This window comes from Rhamphochromis sp. 'chilingali' (assembly GCF_963969265.1).
Source record: "Rhamphochromis sp. 'chilingali' genome assembly, chromosome: 17".
NCBI classification, from domain to species: domain Eukaryota; kingdom Metazoa; phylum Chordata; class Actinopteri; order Cichliformes; family Cichlidae; genus Rhamphochromis; species Rhamphochromis sp. 'chilingali'.
Window position 1 is genome coordinate 30,294,348 of NC_137944.1, and position 21,099 is coordinate 30,315,446.

General features: G+C 40.6%; 2 protein-coding genes across 3 annotated transcripts in view; both read right to left on the reverse strand.

Moving 5' to 3' along the window:
- The window catches only part of LOC308384228 (poliovirus receptor-like), a 355,455-nt gene that overhangs the window by 19,852 nt on the left and 314,504 nt on the right, over positions 1–21,099 (reverse strand). The gene's annotated exons all lie outside the window — the stretch shown is intronic.
- LOC308385161 (uncharacterized protein) overlaps positions 6,824–21,099 on the reverse strand; it is a gene marked incomplete at both ends in the record, with an annotated part of 28,330 nt that continues 14,054 nt past the window's right edge. Inside the window, one exon of the mRNA XM_080863943.1 lies at positions 6,824–6,847. Within this exon, the coding sequence (XP_080720069.1) occupies positions 6,824–6,847 (24 nt within the window). The remainder of the gene's footprint in view (positions 6,848–21,099) is intronic.

The window sequence follows — 21,099 nt, forward strand, 5'->3', positions numbered from 1 at the left end:
CCCAAAAATAAAAGGTCAGGAAATGCCAGGCAGTATGTGTGGACACAAGAGAGAAATTAATTTACATAAGTATGGAAAGAGATAGAAAACCAGAGCTCTTATCAATTTGCAAGCCATGACTATGAGAGCACAGGGTCAGAATATGAAGAGCAGAGCAAACTATGACAGCTCAATTATGGATGTTTGATTTTGCATTCTGCGTTTGGGATTTTATCTGGTTGTTTGGTTAGATTTAAAGCAACTAGAATATTAAATTGGCTCATGCCAGCTGGTTTTAAAAATATATAGTCGTCTGGAAAACTTGGAAGCGAGCTATTTGCCAGCTTGGTGCTATTAAAAAGGTCGGGTTTTGCAGGATAGTGCTTTACTTTCACGTTAAACTGCCTTGCTGAGTTTTTTTTTTGCATGTTTGTCACAGTTACATATTCCAGATTTTAACCTTAGAGAAAGAGCAACCTGAGAACATACATAATGCAGTTTTCAAATGATGACTCCATCCATCCATCCATCCATCTTCTTCCTCCAGCTTGTCTGGGGAAGGTGTTCCCAGGCCAGCCGAGAGATATAATTTCTCCAGCATGTCCTGTGTCTGCCTTGAGGCCTCTTCCTTCGTATTAAGGGGAAAAAGCTATTCAAATCTACCCCTGTTGGCAGCACGAACAAGCTCTTGGGATAACTTTCAATAAGTCTTTGACATTGTTGGAATTTTAACTCTTTTTTTTTTTTGCAGAACTGATTTAATTAAGGCAGACTGGAAGGTTTTTGAGCGTGAACAGTGTGTTCAAGGCCTTGCCAAAGCATTTCAATCAGATTTTATTTTGGACATTTGACTTGGTCAAAACCAAACCTCCAAAACTTTCATTTGGTTTTTGCTTTTTAGCTTTCAGAGTTGGACCTGCTGCTGTATTTCGGATCATTGCTTTGCTGCATATCCGAAATGTGATTTAGCTTTAGGGCATGAACTGATGTTCAGACCATCACGCTAACACTTGTTGACTGTTGCTGTGTTAGTTTTGTGCCAAATGTAACAAGACTCAAACCTTCCAAAGTTAAACTTTTGTCTTATCAGTCCAAAGAATATTTTCCCAAAAGTATCGGGGATCATCAAGATGACGAGTCTTTGTGTTTTTTTTGGTCAGCAGTTGTTTTCTCCTTGGAACGCTCCTATGGATGCAATTTTTGTCCAGCCTCTTATGTTATTATAGTGAATCATTTTGGTAGGCCAGCCACTCCAGCTTCTCCATTTTCCATTTTCTAGCTGCAGTCCCCAAACCTTAGAAATACCCTATATATAACCCTTTCCAAAATCTTTCACTTCTACATCCAAGACAGGTCACCAGTCTATCAAAGGGTTATCACAGAGAGGCAGACAACCTTCTCACAGTCACATTTATTGCCAATTTAGGATCACCAGTGTACCTAATAGCATTACTTTGGACTGTAGGAGGAAGCTCTGGGAGTGCCTGGAGAGAACCAATGCAGGCAGAGGGAAAATCCACAAACTCAACAAGGAGAGCCAACAGCCGGCCAGTGGATTCAAACCCAGGACCTTCTTGCCTCATTCCCACTGTGTTGCAGTGGTTCCTGGACATCATAGGGAATGCTTTTTCTCAAAATTTCCACCATATATGGATGGAAACATGCCTTAACATAACAATATACATTTATTTCCAGCTCCTAGTTCAAGCCGAAAGTTCAACATAAACAGAAAAAAACAGAACAACCAAAAAGTTTTAAAATCACTTATTTATGACCCGCAGGGCCAAGTCCATTTGATTCTGTTTATTTACTTCAACTTTTTAAATCCCCACATGGATGTTTCACCTGTGGTGAGTCAACACAAATTCTGCTCTATTTCTTTGGTTCAAACAAACCGTAGAAAACCTCTCCTTTCACGTTCACTCACCTCATCCATTACATTCAATGTTTATCTAACAGAGCGGCCGATTTCCTCATCAGCGCTGCTTCCTATTGGAGTTGTAGAATATTTATCTGAATTATCAAACATTTATACTCTTAAATCAATAGCCTAGGCTTCGCACTGTAGGAACACTTTTTAAATGTAAAAAACGAGTGGGTGAGAATTCACTGGTGTGCACAAGCGCACCACAGCAGACCTTCACTCCTTTAGCTCCGTCTATTTCTGTCCGTTTTTCACTCCATCGCCTGGCAGCTGAGCACCCCAAATCTGCAGATATAATGCTATTATCTAAGTGACACTCAAGTGGTGAGAAATTGCTACTGTATCACATGGAGTTTAAATGAAACTGAAATAACAATCCCTGTGTAAAGTGCTCCATTTCTCTCCCATGCGAAAGGCTCCAGTGTGTGGGCTGTATTAGCCAACAGAGAAACACATTGCGCCCAAGGCCCGCTCTTAACTCTCTCTGATACACAACATGAATAAAAAAAAATAAAAATTTAACAAAAAAAAACAGCACACAGCAAAACAAGTGCTCAACTAAAAGTCTGCTTATAATGTTCAGGAATTCCAGGTCAGCATCAACAGTCGATAACATCAGCGATGGCATTATGTTTAAACCATGTGCTTTGGTTAATCAGCAGTCCTGAGGGATTTATGACAGCTGTGGTACCTCAAAGGCTTACCCTTTACTGTTATGTTAACGTATATACAGCATAGTAACTGTAACCTTTTTGAGCCTCAACTGTAGCATTTTGGCTTTTGCAGTCTTGATTTCTTGACACCAGACATTACACATCTGACTGACAGCCCAAGGACACTGCCAGCTGATACACTGGGGACGTGTCAGTCACAAGGAAGCCCCCCCATGAAGCATACCCTCCTTCATCTTCTTCATCATGCTGCATGGGAGTCTGAATGGGACCCTGAGCTAGAAAATTAGCATCACTTTGTATATTCAAAAAGTCTTTAGATTATTATTGATGTAACTGATCAAGCGAGCAGTAGTAGTTGCTGGCAGGTTTAAGAAAGAAAGCGGGTTTAACACACGTTAGCATCGGCGTCACTTGTCTCAATAAAAGGCTATATGCCTTTTCTTATATACAGTCCATGGGCTCTGCAGACTTTGTTGACTGTGAGCGAAAGACAGCGTTCAAAATGTGTGTGAAGCAACACACACCAGCAGTAAAGCCTATTTTTTTGTAATTTCAAGTCAAACAATGTCTGTCTTGCAGAAGTCGCACAGATTCACAGTCCTGTAGAAAATGGGGAGTTGTAACAATAACCAGTGAAATGATGTTATACTCAGAACTGAAGGCTGGTGCTGCTGTTCACTCATCCATAAAAGGCCATTTCAAGAAGTGAACGCTAAACTCACAGTTGATTGAATAGCTGCCTCACACTTTTTAAAGCTGTGTTAACCAAATGTTTTGAGAAAAATTGCTCAAGACCTCCGAGAACTTTAAAAGAAACAGGTTTTTCTACAAACTGCCGCGGCTGCATGCCTGAAATGTAACATGACGCGATGCAGCGTGACAGGATATGAACGACTGTTACAGATTCAGCAGCTGAAGTTTGTTGCACAGCTTTGTTTTTGCACACCAGCACGAAACAATTCGCGCACTTCCTTTCATTCTGCCTGCCTCTCTCCCCGAACGCCACGCTCACGTACAGTTAGTCAATTTATAAATAGCGGCTTCAGTGTCGGAGGAAAGGTGGGAAGCAGGAGGGGAGTCGAGAAAAGAATACGAAGATCTGAGAGTCGGCGGGAACAAAAGAGGAGCGACGGGAGAGGAAAACAGAGGAAGGAACAGAAGGAAGGAAGGAAAACAGAGAGCAGAATGAAAGTGGGGCGGGGATGGAGGAGAGAAAACTCAGCAGTGCTGGAGTTCAAGCAGGAGGGCGATGGAGAGATGTGTAGCAGTGAAACGATGGAGGGAAGAGGAGGGGTAAAGGGTGATAGGAGTGTTAGCGGCCTCTGGAAAAGAGGAGGTTTTAAAGGTCTAAACACTCCCGAGGGAGGCCGTGAGTGACACTGGAAAAACAACTGCCGCTCATAGTTCCTCTCCCCTTTCACCTCCTCTCTGTATCTTCTCATTCTTTCCGATGCCATGTTTTAACGACTTTTTCTCTTTTAACACTTATCGTCCTTCAGTCCTTCATCAGATTACTGCACTGTGCTTCTTTATGCCTCCAATTAAGCCACACTCACTCACTTTGTTTCCTTCTGTTTCACAGCCTCTCCGTCGCTTTATATCTCAGTCTGTTGCTCACTTGCTCTCTGCTGGAGTGCCAACATGAAGAAATGCCTGTGTTTCTTTATCCTTCCTTTAGAAAAACACCTATTTTTCCCAAGGCTCCCCACTCCCACCATCACCAACAACAACTCTGACTCACAAAAAGCGACATTAGTGCGCCCTCTTGTATTTACCAGCTCTGAAAAGACAAACGGACTCACAGTCACACACACACGCATGCACACACGGACAGGATAAACATAAATCTATAAATATGGCATGCTGCATACGGCCACCAAGCACTAAAAAGACTTCTAAAATTATAAGTGCAGAGAAATTACTGCAATCAGCAAGCAATTATGATGAATAAAAACGAAATGATTATAATCTTAGAACCTAAAAATGTCTTTCCTTTTTGCTAGGCACTTCAGAAAAGAGGTCCAAGAGATGGTGAGTGAGGGAGAGAGAGAGCGGGGAAGAGAAAGGAAAAGGTGAGTGGGAGAGAAAGAAGCAGAACGAGAGAAAGAGCTCTGCGAAGATCTGCATAATTAAATGGTGTGTTGCACATTAAAGCGGATTTTATGTATAACTGCAGCTGTTTTACATTGAGAAACCTCTCCTCTGGCACACCTCCCCCTGCAGCGAGTGTAGTATCAGAGGTTAAACATGCAATTACTGTTGACTTCAAATCCACAGACACAGCCAATTGATTAGAAAAGGCAAACAGTATTTTCATGTTTTGGGAGTAGTCTGTCTATATATGCAACTGAATACAGGTGGATTCATTCGTTGTTGCTCCAAAACACACTATGTGCTTAAAATAAAGGTGACACAGCCTGCCAATTATGAATTACTCTATCAACGTTTCTGGTACTTGTAAATTAAAATCACTTCACTACTCTAATGTTAGCGTTAGATGATTATTTGGTATGTTAACGTTTCATTTTGATTACCCTGATGCTAAATTGATGTCACGGTGGTTAGCAAGAAGGTCCTGAGTTCAAGTCCAGGGTCTTTCTGTGTGGAATTTGCATCTTCTCCCCGTGTTTGCGTGGGTTCTCCGGCTTCGTCCAACAGTCCAAAGACATGCACTGAGTGGGGTTAGGTTAACTGGAAACACTAACACTAAACTAAAACCATAGGTGTGAATGCGGGAGTAAATGTGAGTGCGAATGGTTGTCTTTGTTAGCCTGTCCAGGGTGTACCCTGCCTCTCGTCCTAAGACAGCCGGGATAGGCTCCAGCCCCCCCCCCCGCGACCCTGAAAAGGATAAGCAGAAGCGAATGGATGGATGATGCTAAATCAAGCAAAGTTTTCTACCTGTGTTTGTACAAAAGATCCTACCTAATTTTAACCCACTTAGATAATAAATTAAATATATGGTTTCATTTTTTTTTAAGTAATAGAAGAAATGGATTTCAGTTGAAATTAGACTAAAACAAATAAAGAGCAAATAAAACACACTGGTAAGCCAGCAGCCTTGGCAGTGAAAGTAAACAAATCTTTCCATATTCATATTAATTTAATTTGATATCAATATCAAAAGGAGCTGCTGGAAATGGACAAGAGCGTCACATGTGGTTCTGGAGCAGCAGGTTCAAGACCCTCGGCCTGCATATATAGTCCTCCACATAGCCACCGTGGTGTCATCCCATCTGTCCAGAGGTAAAGTTTTAGCCACTGAGTACAGTCGCCTCCTACTGGCGACTGTCCTCAGAATACATAGGCTGATTGTTCAAACTGTAAAGTTACCACTTTTCTTCCTTTTATGTCACCAGATTTTCTAAGCTAAATGAGCACCATTTTCATCACTCTTTTGATTTAAGCTGAGTGTTTGCTGGAGATTTGGGCTTGAAGTGAATATTAGAAATACTAACGCAGGAGTTTTTCAAATCATTACATTTTTTTTATTGAGCAAAAATGTGTTTTTTGGTTGAATTATTCAAAGAACTGGAGCTTTATCATGGTAATGATGTGAACAAGCGTGTGCTTTATTTGAAGATATTTGCACTAATTACTTGAGGATTTCTATGAGACAAACCAGCCTAAAAAGAAGTGCTGCTGCTCAGGCTACAGTGGGGCTGCTTTCTTCTGCTCCTAAGATTCTGTAATTCAAATTCAGGTGCCTGTTTTATCTCTGATATGTTGAAAACAAATGCATACAGTTCTGAAAGGCTGATAGTTGCACTGATAATGTTTCAGGGTCCTTTTTTGTTGGAGTTCTCCCTGAGGAGGAAACCAGGAAAAAGCTAGAGGTTGAGAGATTGTATTGAGTGCAGCTGTGGTACGAGAGAGTTTTATAGCTGAAATTGTTTTAATGATGTAAAACATCAATTTTAAATGTCAGGTTTTTGGAATCAGCCTTTCCCAAAGCTAGCAAAGCTCCAATACAGACAAACTCTTCTTGGCTGCTTGAAGATATTTGTGTGTGCGAGGTGGCTGCACTGTAATTGCTGGAGAAAACAAAAGAAAATGAGGACAACGGAAGGATGAGGATCAGAAATTATTTGCCAATTGAGGACACATCAGATGATGACTTGGCTGATAAGAACAAGTGGGACAACGGAAGAATCATAAATAATTTCAAGGCAGCTCCATCACTGTGCACTCAGTGTAATTAGCCTTCTGAGACTAGATGAGAGCCGTCCAACCCACGGCTTCTCTCTTACAGTACGGCAGCTTCGGCAGCCTGCAGAGAAACAAAGCACACACGCAGAAACACACATGCGCACCTACACGTGTCTCTAATAGGGAAGCAGATCTGATGGGATCTTTAAAATCCCATTGCATATTGAAGCTCATACAAACGCACTATAGCACGCAGACAAGTGCAAGCGCAGCATGACCTTTTTGAATAAATCTGCCTATCAGTGCTCTGTGTTTGTGAGACAGATATCTTTGGATATGCAACACTTCACAACCTTATCTGAAGCCAGAGATCCCCTTTCATTTTCTGACAGCTCTGTGTGTGAGCTTTTTCTGTCCTTTCTCCCCATATGTCTCCCCGCACTTAACAGATTAAAGAACACACACATATGCACACACGCACACCCAGACATGTTCGACGCATTCTGTTGCTTGCAACCCCAAATAACATCGAGGGTAGAGGAGAGCGGGGGTAGCGTGTGGAGGGAGCGAAATGGCATTGCTCTCCAAATGATCCAGAGCAAATGAGTTTATCTCAGAGACAGACAGCCCCAAACCATTCAGGATCAAACTAGGTCACACTCAGAGAGAGAGGGAGAAATCGGCTGGAGGAAGAAAGGGGGAGAAAACGCAAATGAAGAGGGAGAAACAGATGTGAAGTAGGAGAGAAAAGGAGTGAAACGTTTACTGACTTGCCTCCTTGGTACCTCTGCCTCTTCTCCTTTCTTTGTGTAAACACACTGAAGCTGACATTTCAAGTTGTCCCCTCTCTTAAAAGAGATGTCACCTACCTAGTCAAATTACATCAAACCACTTGGAGGAGGGGGTGGGGGGGCTGGGGGGGGAGGTGTGCAAAGGAAGGTGCATCAAAGGAGATTTTTCAGAGGGACCAAGAACTGAGGACATGCTCAGTATGGAGTGGAAAATCGGCTGTTTAAACCAACAACAGAGTGAATTGTTTCTTTGTGGAGGCACTTCAGAGGTGCAGTGGAATTGGGCCACAGTAGGGTGAACAGTACGCTATCAGAACTTTGTTATTCCCAGTACAAGTACAACAAAGTCACAAAGCGTTTCATGTGATGCAACTTACAACACTCTATCGTGGGTAAGGCCTGGGGCACAAATGAGTCGGAGGGTCCCTTCATCCTCACTGCATACAGTAAAATACACAGGGCAGGGGCCCCAGAGAGCTACCAGTCAGCTGGCCTGGGTTGGTCCCTATAGCTCTGTTTCAGATTTGGGATAGCTAGCATTCAGATGAAGGTCGGGTTCAGTGATATTTAAGTGTATTCTGTTTACTCTTACATTGTAACAAGTATGCATTACTTTTATTAAGCTATTGCATTTCAATTACTTAGTTATTTAGTAACTTTTGTTAACTAGTTTTGGAATGGAAACCCTGATCAAATGGACTTTGCTGAAAAGACGGGACATTATCTGTATATTTTTATGTATATTTAAAATACAACAAAAAAGCAGAAGAGCATACGCTGCAAGCTGTGACGAATGTTCACACAAAGGCAGGTAACACTGTGGAGATTTTTTTACCATCGGAAGCAGTGCCAGCATTTAAAGTGTGAGACTTTACACGTTCTCCCATACTGCACTTTTTACAAAGAAGAAGAAGATGAAGATACACAGTGATATCATGAATGCAACAATCCACTTTATTTTAAAAGACACGACGCCATTAAGCAAAGTGTCAGATTAAAGTAACTGACCCTCGTTACCAGCTCACATACGGTGTAATGACAGGATTTGAGGTCAAGTCACACCATATATGAGTGTCACTGTCCACTTCATTGAGACATGACTGTGATTAGAGGCAGTTTTTGAGATTATATATAAACAGTATAAAATTAAAAACAATTATAATAATTTTCTATAGTACTTTTAGCATATTCTTCTTGTCTTCTGACAGAGAATAAATATTGTTTAATATATTATATTATTATACTTGAGACAAGTAATGATATGGTATAATATCATGATATATATTGACATCAACAAATATGAAAAATTATATTACAAGGGAAGAGCTGGATGGATGGATACTGTGAGAATTGTTTATCCTATATTGCGCAGCCTTAGCTGCAAAACATGAGTGATGAGGCCAGCTGAAGTGAACGATGACGGTGCAGCTCTGAAAATACAAGCTTTTTAGTTTGGTGGCCACTCAGTGAATATTTAACTAGTTATTATTAAGGTTGTTGCTGGTTATGTGGTGGAGGAGATAACAAAATGACTGAACCCAAGCAATTTGGGCCCAACGAACTTTAGCCAGTCACTTGTAATTGAGTGATTATTAATGTATCAATAGATAAATAATAAAAAATCTGAGGCTGCTTTTATGTATTTATTATTTATGTATGAATTCCCTGCATGCATTTTAGTGTATTATTACAAAGAACTTGATTAATAATGGCTAAAAAGCCATGTATTTGAATAAAGAGGGTTCAATGACTGACCTTGTAAGATTATGTATTCTGTCCAATGCACTGTAATATTTTTTTAATGTTTTTTTCATGATCCTGTGTTTTAAGCAGGTTGGGAGTGAGAGTGTTAAACACTGAAAGAGCACCAGCAGGTTCTGTTCATAATACCAAATCTTATCTAAGCAAGTTTTAATAGATTTTTAGGAGAGAGTTGGGAAATATTGATAGAAGCAAGAGCACAAAGGCAAAAAAGTACAAAGCTTCATGCCATTAAAGAAATGAGAATTAGGGCTGATTTTCAATCTTGGCTGTTGAAAAGATGCATTGCTATTAATATCAGCCGACTCGCACAGGTATTGAACGATTCATCCATACGAGAGGGTTTAAATGTGTTAAAGGCTTATTATCTTCACTGCTGGATTAAATCTGTGTGTATTTCTACAAATTGTGCCCACTTTTTCTTCATTGCAACGCACAATATTACCCCCTTTGGTACTTATGGTGCCCCAGGCTGACAGAGGCGATCGCTGAATTTTCCGTACCAACTTTTTTACTATTTTACCCTCGTGTGTCCCAAGGATGTTTGTCTTTGTTTGCTTTGAGAGCTCAGACATGGTCCGAAGCTTTTTCCATTTTGTGTGTCCAAAGCCCATTTTAGAGAATGTGTGTAAAAAATTGGTATTAACTAGGCAATAAAAAAAGTCAGACACATTTGAACCATGTATTGTTTAATCACCTGTTTTTGTTTTCCTTTCCAGAAGCACTTTTTAAACTTTCCCAACTTGCTGCAGAGGTCTTAGTTTTGTGTCAAACACCTTATTTCTACTTATGTAAACCAAACAAACTCTTGGTACAAGAAATGATCAGTTCTTTCTGATCATGTGTGTTATGAAAATGTGCTTTTTTCCCCCTGAGAAAAGTCCCTAACACTTGAAAAACAAACAGGTCTACACACGTTCTTTCATATATTTAGAATCTGAACTTCTTCACGAACCATTCGTAGTTTGAAGTTGCTGTCAAAGCTAACCTGCTCAGTTTGGTTCAGTCCAGATGAACAGGTTGCTTTTGTTCCATTTTAGCGCTTGCAGTGAAAGCTGTCAATAAAACATGGCACAGCTCCAAATAACTGGGCCAACGTTTGTGAAGAGCTGGGTCATGGTCTTACACCAAGATAGCTCTGGCATGGCGATTTGTAGCATGAAAACAAAGCGCACAAACCATGGGATTTTGTGTGATGCGGGATAGATTGAAGTAAAAATGTCAACACTTGATGTCAACGTGAGGCGGTGTGTTTGGGAATTTGTGTGTAGCTGTCCTCTCAGACGAAAGGCCAACTACTAAATCAATAAAAAGCCGCTCTGAATAATCAACTTTATTCAAAGATAAAGCACTTCTATCCTCACAGGAGTTGTCTCTTCCAGGATGACAGCCCCCTGGTTCATAGAGCAGGAAGGGTAATGAGCATTATAATAATGGGAATCATATGCTTTGACTTTCACAGTCACCTATGGGAGGTAGCAGACTGATGTGTTAGACAGAGCGCTTCACCATCATCATCTAAACACCTAATTAAGTCACATCATTTAAAGAATGGTGTAACAACCCTCTAGCAGACTTCTGGAGTCTTGGAAAATCAATGGACTGAAGCTGTTCTGGCAGCATGTGCTGGCTCAATATCTTACCAAGTCACTTTATGTTGATTTTGCCTTTAATTTATTCCCCTTGTGTATGCATCAATTTAAAACCTTTTTATCATCCCTCCTGCCAGCTGAATGTAAAGTTATCACTGACAATTAAAAATACAGGTATGCACAAACTTTGTTAGTAGTTGTAGCACGCATTTTTTTATGCCCTGAAACAAACAAACGCAAAGCAAGTGTGCGTGAGCCATAAAGCACTAATGTGGCATAAAGGAAACTGTTTAAAATGACAAGATTACTTCAAATTATTTTAACTACTGTAATCTCAGGGACCCAGACCATTTTTCATTCTGCGCGCTAAGCTGATAATTAAGAGATCATAGCAGTGTTACACTATAGCTGACATTTGGCTGCCATGCCAACTGCGCACTCATCCACTCGTTTTCAGCTTTTTACCCTGGCAGGAGTGAGAAGGAACTCCAGGATTGAATTTGCCACTTAATACCAGCTGCCTGAGCAGTACAGTTTAGAGGTTAAGCTAGTGGGGTAATACCTGCTCAAAAATGGAAGAATGCAAAAGTGGGTTGTAATATTTGAAGGACTTGGGGTGCGTTCAATTTCAGCCTTGGCAGAAACTTGAAATGACCTGAAGTGTGGAAGAGAGACCAGTTATATCAAGCACTCCCTGGGTTATTTCAAGCTTTTTGAATATATTCAAGTGCTATTTTGCCCAGGTCTAGAGCCAAGGGAGCACTTTTAATATTCAGCCTACTTTCTGTTCACTCACTCCTGCAGACACACACACACACACACACACACACACACACACACACACACACACACACACACACACACACACACACACACACACACACACACACACACACACACATGTCACTTCAAGCCACTTCAAACACACTTCACGCTACAACTTCAAGTCCCACAGGCCCAAATTGGGGTCATTTCTCCTGACAGCCAATCATGACACCCCCAAGTATGAAGATGTGACTGTGTGTGTGTGTGTGCTCAAGCTTGTTTGTGCGTGCTTGACCTCCTGTTACTTAGACTCATGTTTATTTACGCTTGTGTGTGTGCGTGTGTGTGTGTGTGTGTGTGTGTGTGTGTGTGTGTGTGTGTGTGTGTGAGGAAGAGAAAGTGAGATCCAATCACTGACAATCAATCATCCATCATTCAAACAAATTTGGACACCTGAGTGTCCAAATAACGTCATGGCAACAGCAGCTGTCTGTTACCAGGTAACTGTAGCTAACCAGTGAGCTTGGGGTTTACGCTGAAACAGAGGCACTGTGGGAGAAGCACAGGTCAAGAGAGGTGCGTATGCAGCCACACATCAAAGGGTGGAAAGGTCAAACGTGTCGACAGGTGGCGTGTGACGATCTGAAAATTCAAACGTGCGCCGTGGAAGCACACAAACACACATTTCGGGCATTCTGCTCTTGCTCTAACAAACAAAACACAGATCTGTGCAGAGGCACAGGCACAAAAAGGTGAAAGCACATTATAAAGTACACACAATACACTGGATAAACTTGAGAGCAGTTAAAATAGTAAAACTGCAGCCACACATAGCTGTGCTGATACAGTTAATATAGTGTCCGACTACATGCCTAGATACTGACATAACTACACTCAAACAGATCCACACCCACTCTGACTAATCTCCTCACCCTTTTACTGTAGATGGTCTGTCGCATTCAGAGCGTCAAGGGACCGGGTATTACAATAATGGCTCCAGTATGTGTGTGTGTGTGTGTAACTATCGGACTAAATCTGTTATTTTTGGATAAATTACTTTTTCTTAATAAATGTGAACAGATTAAGAGACACACTCTTAATGCTCTCAGAAGCAGGAATAGGGATTCATATATTCTGATGGATCCAGGGATGCATTTCATTCATAAGGTGAAGGGATCTTTCAGCCATGATGGAGGAGTCTTGTAGTGCTTTTCCGACTATTGTGATTGTTGGCCATGGACACATCTATTTTGAAAGCCAGGTTCAAGTTCAAGTCCTGCTCAGCTGAATGTGTTGTTTAGTGTCCTAAGCTCGGAGCTTAAATGCTTCCTTAACAACTATTGTTCCCGTTCCAAATCAACTACTATTGTTTGGGATAAACGGGGGATAAAACATGATGAGTTAACAAACCAAACCAAACTTTGTTTTTTTTAACTCTAGGCCTGGTTAATTAAGGTCAATGTGAGGTCACTGGGCTTGCTAATCATTCACGAGCATGCACGAAACCTGGCAAGCTTAGATAGTCCATAGGAAACTGTTTTGTTAAGCACTGGAATAACAATGTCAGTCAAAGCCAACAAATATATTTAAATAAAAGACATGTTGTATTGTAGCAGTAGAAGAAGATATATCATTATTGTTATTTCAGGCTTCTTATAGTGCAACTCAGCTGCAAAGAGTTAGGTTGAGGCACTGCAGGAGGAGCGGTAAAATCCTGAAATTAGTTAGTCTTAAAGTCACTGTGTTTTATGGACAGGTCTCAACATAATCTATCGATTAAATGCCTGGATTAAGTTTTCTTGTAACTAACAAGTTTAGATATTTTCCTGTTGTCTTAGTTAAGTGTAAAACTTAAATAAATACTACACAAGTGTGCTAAGATGTGACTGAAGCCTTGTTCACAAAGGCTAAGAAACTGGTAAATATTTCTCAAGCAACCACCAGTTGCTAGGAAGATATTGCCTGACCAGTTGTAAAGTGGCTGCTGTTTGTCGGCAGGTTAAATGGGTTGCAAAGAGGATGCTGTGCCAAAAACCTCCACACTTGCACGACATTCACAATTTCACTACTATTTGGTGAGTATTTGCAGAAAAGTTGGGGTCTTCCATGCAGACTATCAGCTAATGCTGCAGTCTACTGGAAACCAAAGCAAATGCATGGAGGTTTTCATGGTGCTCTTTGGGAATTCACATATTTCGCCCTTGCTGTGGGAGTGTGGTGTCACTACCAGGTCTCTAGGCTGTGTGGCTGAGGGCATATAAGTAAGACTACATAAGCAGTTGTTGGGGACGAAAAAGGTGCTTAGTGGTGATGTTGCTGAATGCTAGCATTTTATTTTTTGGTGAGTGCAGTTACGCTTCAAGATCATCTTGCTGAACTAAATATGCTTCATATCCACACTAACCCAAAAGCTTGTTGAAAGTCTTATTAGCTTTGTGCTGAGCAAACCAGGGTAAAGCTGAAGTCCAGGTTGGCTCCGCAGATAAACACCATCCCTGCTACTTTATGCAGCCTTGACTTGGAAGGATCCAAGCAGCTTAACATCATATCCTGAATATGATCAAAAGCAGGAGAGCGGTGCATATATGAACACTCACTGATGAAAATCTCCATATGCTTGCATTAAAAATTTACACATATATGGTAATTAAAATCTACTTTTAAACTGACACAGATACAGTCAAATTAAGTATTGATTAGAGTTTTCTTTCTGATCCGATATCAGTGGGACACTCTTCAATTGCCTTGAAAAACATCATAATATATTGATGTGTTTTATACTTTTGCATGTCCTATTCACTTATGTAATAATGAAAGGCCTGCAGCTGTAAATTGATGTGTGATTTCAACCATATAAATACAGAATGCCACATGAAAGTCATTGCAGAATATTATAAAAAGGTGGTTGCAGCTGCTTCTATCTGATCTAAAGTAAACTCGATCCCAAACACAAAACATTAATAAAGAATAAAAAAACTACTACTTCCTGAAGGCTGTGCTGACAGTTAAGGTTAATTTCCCTTCCCACCTTTCTCTGCTAAATGAGCGTTAATATGTGTGCGGAAAAGGAAGAGCATGTTTGTTTGCCACAGGAGCACTGGGAAGGTCTCTGTTTGTCTAGCGTGCACTTGAGTGCATTTTTCAGCTTTCTGTCCTTGTAAATGAATATGTTTGAATGATGGTTCACACCTCCGTCTGTGTGTAAACCTTTGTCTGTGTTTGTCTAGTTTTTTGTGGCCTCTTTGTCTCCCTGAGTAAAGTCTGTGTGTTTTTCTGTGTCTGTCAGCGTTTAAATATATGTGTGTGTGTGTGTGTGTGTCTGTGTGTGTATTAGCTCCACTCACTGTGACACTGTTCTCTGCTAGCGGGGAACCGTATGCTTCCTGCCATCCACTGCCACACCGAATCATTCACACACGCACTCCCAAACACTCACACACATAGACAAAAACACGCATAAACCCCAAGGCCCTCATGGCCTCGCTGTCCTTGGAACCCTATCGGTCATCTGTCCCCTCACTGCTGACCTACACACACACACACACACACATACACAAAACAAATCCACGCATGCATACAACAGCAAAGTGAATGAACTCATAGCCACAACCCCAAAATAGCGCACATCATAATATCACACATACACAAAACTGCACACAACGGGCACAGGGATAACCAGAAATAACATAAAAAAGCACAGAAAGAACACAAACATCACAAAACTGCACACAGCATTTCACATTAAAGCCCTACAGTATAAGCTTTGGCCTGCTGTAAGCCTCCATATTATAATTAATACTAATAATTAATGCTAATAAGCATTATACCTTTAATGTAGAGGATATCAGTGTGAGATACAAACACCTACATTAAGCCGTTTAGGAGCAATATGCAAAGTGAGGGCAGTAAATGATACTGCAGAGGGAAATGTACTGTTTTCATTAAATATTTAATAATAAATTATTAACTATACCTAAACTGAGCTTCATGGCCTTTGGATTGTTTTTCCCTTATAATGACTCATAATAGTCATATGGACAAATTACCAGCTTACATTTTTATTTTAGATATAACTTTTTTTTGATAGGTATGAGTGTTAATGCCCTATAATAATATCCTTTAAAACAAAGTGAAACATCTTGACAAAAGTCACAAGCTGGGCCCCCCCAAAAATCATTAGGTTACCATAACAACAGCACCTCCGTTTACCAGTCGATGCCACTGGTGAAACAGACCTGCTGTAATCAGAAAATTTTACAGCAGGGGCAGAATGACTATGTGATTATTTAATAAGCTTCATTGTCCTCTTTCAGGACAGGAAACATTTAATCAGGCTCTCAGGGCTACTTTTACAAAGTCTTATGTAACCATTACCTATTCCTTAGGAGTTTAACTAAGCGTTTCCTCTTTAGACTAGAGATGGACCGATCCGATATTACGTATCGGTATCGGTCCGATACTGACCTAAATTACTGGATCGGATATCGGAGAAAAATAAAAAATGTAATCCGATCCATTAAATATCACGAAAGCACCTCACAAAACTTGCAACACGCTGTAACTCACCTCAGAACGTTAGCACGTCGGAGCAGTATGCATCACGTGATAGAGCGGCTGTGGCATGCCGACCTGTCAGTGGTCTGGATAGCATTTGGAGCTTCGCTAGCAACCCGGCATTTCATCTCCGACAAAGTTATCCCCGAGAGAAGTAAAGCAAGTGTGTAAGTCCATCTCTGAATGTTTGTAAAGCATTCCTGCGTTAAGCTTAACAAACGACTGCCTCTTCTTGCTGCTACTTCAATCATGAAACTGCTTAACGATCAGCTGATCGGCTTTTCTGTCGCGAGTCCGTCTCTCTTGTTTGTTTTTGGCCCACTTTGCACCAGAAAGAGCAAACCAGCGGCTGAACAACAGCAGCACGTTTAAGCTTGATAAGCTGTTGTTAGAATGTATTTAATATTACTTTCTACACCAGGATCTTTTTCTACGTAGCTGACAGCTGGTAACTGTGCAGGGGCGGATCTAGCAAAGTTTAGCCAGGGGGGCCGATAGGGCATGAACAGGGAAAAGGGGGCACAAAGACATACTTTTCTTTCTTATTCTCATTTAAAATGTCTAGCTTTTAATAAATAATTATCTGACACCCAAAGTTTTAATTTGATGCAAAATGAATAGAAGTCCATTACTGTATATAGTAACTATTAAGTCTAATATATATACCCTAGTAAGCTATAGTACTTTTTCCTTTGGGAAGGTACCATCTGTGCAGTCTGCAATTTTGTTGAAGAAAGATGTTGAATCTATTTAATATTTCCTGAAAAATAATTGATTTCTGTGCATTTTTTTTCACACTGCATCAAATTAAGGTTGATTACGTCGATTAAGCATCATGAGGTGGAGCGTGAGGGGTGGTTCCCTATTTTTTATTTATTTATTTTTGTTGTTGCTGGGAGTTGGAACCCTATTAGTTAGGTTGCTTAATATTTATGCTAAGTACTCTTTAAAATACCAGAATAGGGAGGATGGTGTAGGTTTAAGTTTATTAGATTGATCAGTATTGCTGAACTATGAAATATTTTTTTTTGCATACAGGTATAACAGAATAGCTTTAGTGTAGTTGTTGTTTTAAACTTGAGTATGAACTTATACAAAATGCAGCAAGATATTTAAAAAACAGTTTTGTTGATTAAAAAACACTATATCGGATTCATATCGGTATCGGCAGATATCCAAATTTATGATATCGGTATCGGTATCGGACATAAAAAAGTGGTATCGTGCCATCTCTACTTTAGACACACTCACTTCCCAAAGATCCCAAGAGCAACTTTTAGTAGGAAATCAAACCTGAGAAGAGAAGCTTGGTGCCTCTGGTGGCAGCAGGTGACCTGTTTGATAAATGAACTTAAGTACAGTTATGTGGCAAAGGATTAATCACCATCAACGATGAGTTATTATTGGCTTGTTAGAGTTAGGATTAGGGTTGTACCCAGAGATGTAAGAGTACTTTTAGTATAAAAAGTTATTAAATGCAGAACACAAGATTGTACTCATTTACTACTACATTTACTAACACAAAAGCTCAATCTAATATCCAATAAGGACAACCTGAACTAAAGCAAACTCAGGAACAATCTGAGAAAGAGGAAAGGATGGATGAGGACTGATTCTTATATAGCACTTTTCTACTCTCCGGGAGCACTTAAAGTGCTTTACACAACATGCCACATTCACCCAATCACACAAGCACTACTTTCTATGCTTTTAAGTGCTCACTAACTGACATTCACACTCATTCATACTCCAATGGACACATCGGAGAGCAACTTAGGGTTAGTATTTTGCCAAGGATAATTGGCATGCAGACTGGGGGAGCCAGGGATCGAACCACTAACCTTCCAATCAGTATGACCTGCTCGACCTCCTGAGCTACAGCCACAAAAGAGTACTATATAGTTCGGTGACCACGCAAATACGCTCCGATACTGTATGATTACAGCACCAACAGTTTTAAAGAACCAAACCACTGCTCTTGTGACTACAACTGTTTTTCTTTTGAAAAAGCAAAGTCTGATTTATGACCAAGAGTTAACCAGAGTTGTTGTATTTAAATAAACAATATCCAGAGAATTTGAATTTGTCTTGTAACCTCTTGTATAAGGCAATATATGTAATATAACATTTTGATTTTACACTCCGCTGCATTTTTCTGACAGCTCTTGTTAATGACTTCTTTCCAAATTAAGATATACATGGAAAACAATTTACAAAGTGTCTCACAGAGGCTGCGTTACAACGTGATGTACCAGTCTTTGGTACTTCAATGCATAATAACAATACTGCTCTCTGAAAGGACTGTATAATGAATATGTTTACTTTTCTATAGCTGAAGGACACTTTGCTGATAACAGTTTATATTTAAGTCTCACTTTGAATGCAGGACTTGTTGTTCTTCAGGGGAATGTATGAACATTTCCTCTGCAGATGTAAAGTGAAGTTGTCACAGCCTCATATCAGCACCCCCCCCCCCCAGTGTATTACTGCTTCGATAAAATGTGCTGTACCAGTAATGTGGGTATCTTAGAATACAAAACTCACCAGGTGCCTCCGCTGACAGTGAAGATAAGTAAAAAAAAACATCCCATAGGTTGTTTGTACATGACAGCTATGGAGGTCTTTACACCCTAAACTCCCACAATCTTGAGAGCTGCTTTAGTGTGTGTATGTCTGGAAGTGATTAGTTGCAGTGCCAACGGCTAGGAATGAAACTTTTAACCTCAGACAATATCCTCCGTTGACTTAACATCCTGGGTGAAGACCGACACACTCAAAAACGCACACCGCAGGGCTAACAGCTGATTTTTCTTCACTGGCTTTTGGCACCAAAGCAGCTGTTTTCTCATTCTGTACACTTCCCACAAACTCATCCATCATCCCGTGCCACCTTTAAAGACTCCTCATCTTAAGTCTTTTTCTTCTTTCACACTCTTCCTGACATCATTCCCTCCTTTTATCCCTCCCCTCCTCCTCCTCCTCCTCCTCCTCTCTAGCCTTCCTTCTATTTAAAGTAAAATCTTTCTTGTTTTCCCTTTTTCTTCCTCCTTCCACAATCCTTTGTTCTATCTTATCTCCATCCTGTAACTACCTTCTTAAATCTTCCCTTGCATAAATTCTTCTCAAAGCTCCGTCCCATCCACTAAAGTATTACCCATCAACAGCCGTGTCAGGAACATTTTTGTTTTTGATAACAAATTATGTGTTGAAGAGTGATTGCAACACATTTCTGTGATAAACAGCCTGGGCCCTGTTGTGCTGATGAACAGCTCAGCATCAGCTGAAAATTGGCTTCGGACATCATTAAAATGTCATCAGTAACATATCCTTTCATCACCGTGTCTTAGAAATGCATCTACCTGCTGCCTTTCTATCCCATCTAGTGTGTTTTTATGACTCTTTCCTGTTTTATAGCCAAGCTCATTTATTTGTTTTTCTGTTCTGATAAAAGCATGAAATATGTCCAACATTAGCTGACATTAAGGAACAATAACAACACGAATGTCGCTAATCTTTTTGAAAGCGTTCCAGTTTCAGGTGGAAGTGATTTTAAATTTATGTTTTGCCCAACATTTGCATGTTATCTGGCTGGAAGCATCTCTCCTTCCTTGAAGAAGATCCAACTCCACTGAGAAGAAGTATAGAGACATGAAGAAGAAAGCAGAAAGTGATTACTAAAACAGGGATCAAGAGACAAGAGAGGGGCAGAGAAGCCTTTACGCCTCAATACTTGAAAGTAAGAAAAGTATTAAGTGTGAGCTGTGAAGGAAGGAAGCAAAGAGGAGGGGGAATAGAAAGCAGATAAAAACAAGTGAGGGTGAGAGAGAGACAGAAAGAAAAGAGAGAAGCAGAGGGAGATGAACTCTTCCCTGAGAGCTCTTAAGCTCTTGTTGTGTACTGTGATGAGCAATAGTGTTTGCAGGGTTAACAGCCCAAAGCTCTAAGACGGAGGGAAAACACTACACAAACCACACTACTACACAAACATAAAGGCAGAAATACGAGGGTATAGGGATTGCATGCACACACACAAACACACGTACACACAAAAACACACACAGGAGAACGATGAGGGCATCAGACAAGGCCAGGACCCCGGAGGATACAACTGAAGACCATCTAATAGGGAAAGTGTTGTCTAAAAATGGAGAGAAAGCGAAGGAACAAGGATGCCGAGAGACCTGAGAGTTACAGGAGGGAGAACTGGTGGCCAAGAAATGGAAGGTTAGGTGAAAACTAACACATGAACAGCCTCCTCAGGCTCACTACAGCAAAAGTGGGTTTTATTTCAGTCAGCTCGCCTCAGTTCCTCAACCGAGGAACACCAGAGGTGCAGAGAACAGCTGCAAGACCCCCCCCCCATAAAGACTGAGCTGGGGTCGAGGTGGATTGCAAAGCGGCTTTTACACATACAGCAACTGTATGCGTTGTTAAAACAACTTCAATAGCAGGTCACATATTAAATTTGCTAATTTGAAAGGGTGTCACCTGAGCCACAGGGCGATGGGGGCAAAGGCGCCTGCTGATCTTGACCATGTGGCCGTCTGAAACGATGTGTTGCACAATTTGTAATCAGAACGTGATTACAGCACGTGTAATTATCACCCAACTCTGACGTCCACACAGGCACTCCAGAACTTTAGAGCTAGGCCCTTTTATTTCAGTCTCATCACTTCATCAGCATCGTTTCAGCGAGCAGCAGGCAGCTGCTTTCAGTGATAAACAACTGCACATCGCCAAAGCACCAAACGGCAGACAATCACGACAAATAAGCAGGCAGATATGTTCCCCACAGGACACAGCAGAAACAATAAACAAGCTAAAAAAATAATATGTGAATCTTGGATTTTAATTTGTTGGGTGCTATAGTATATCTAATGACTTGCTCTATGTTTAAACACTAGCTGGAT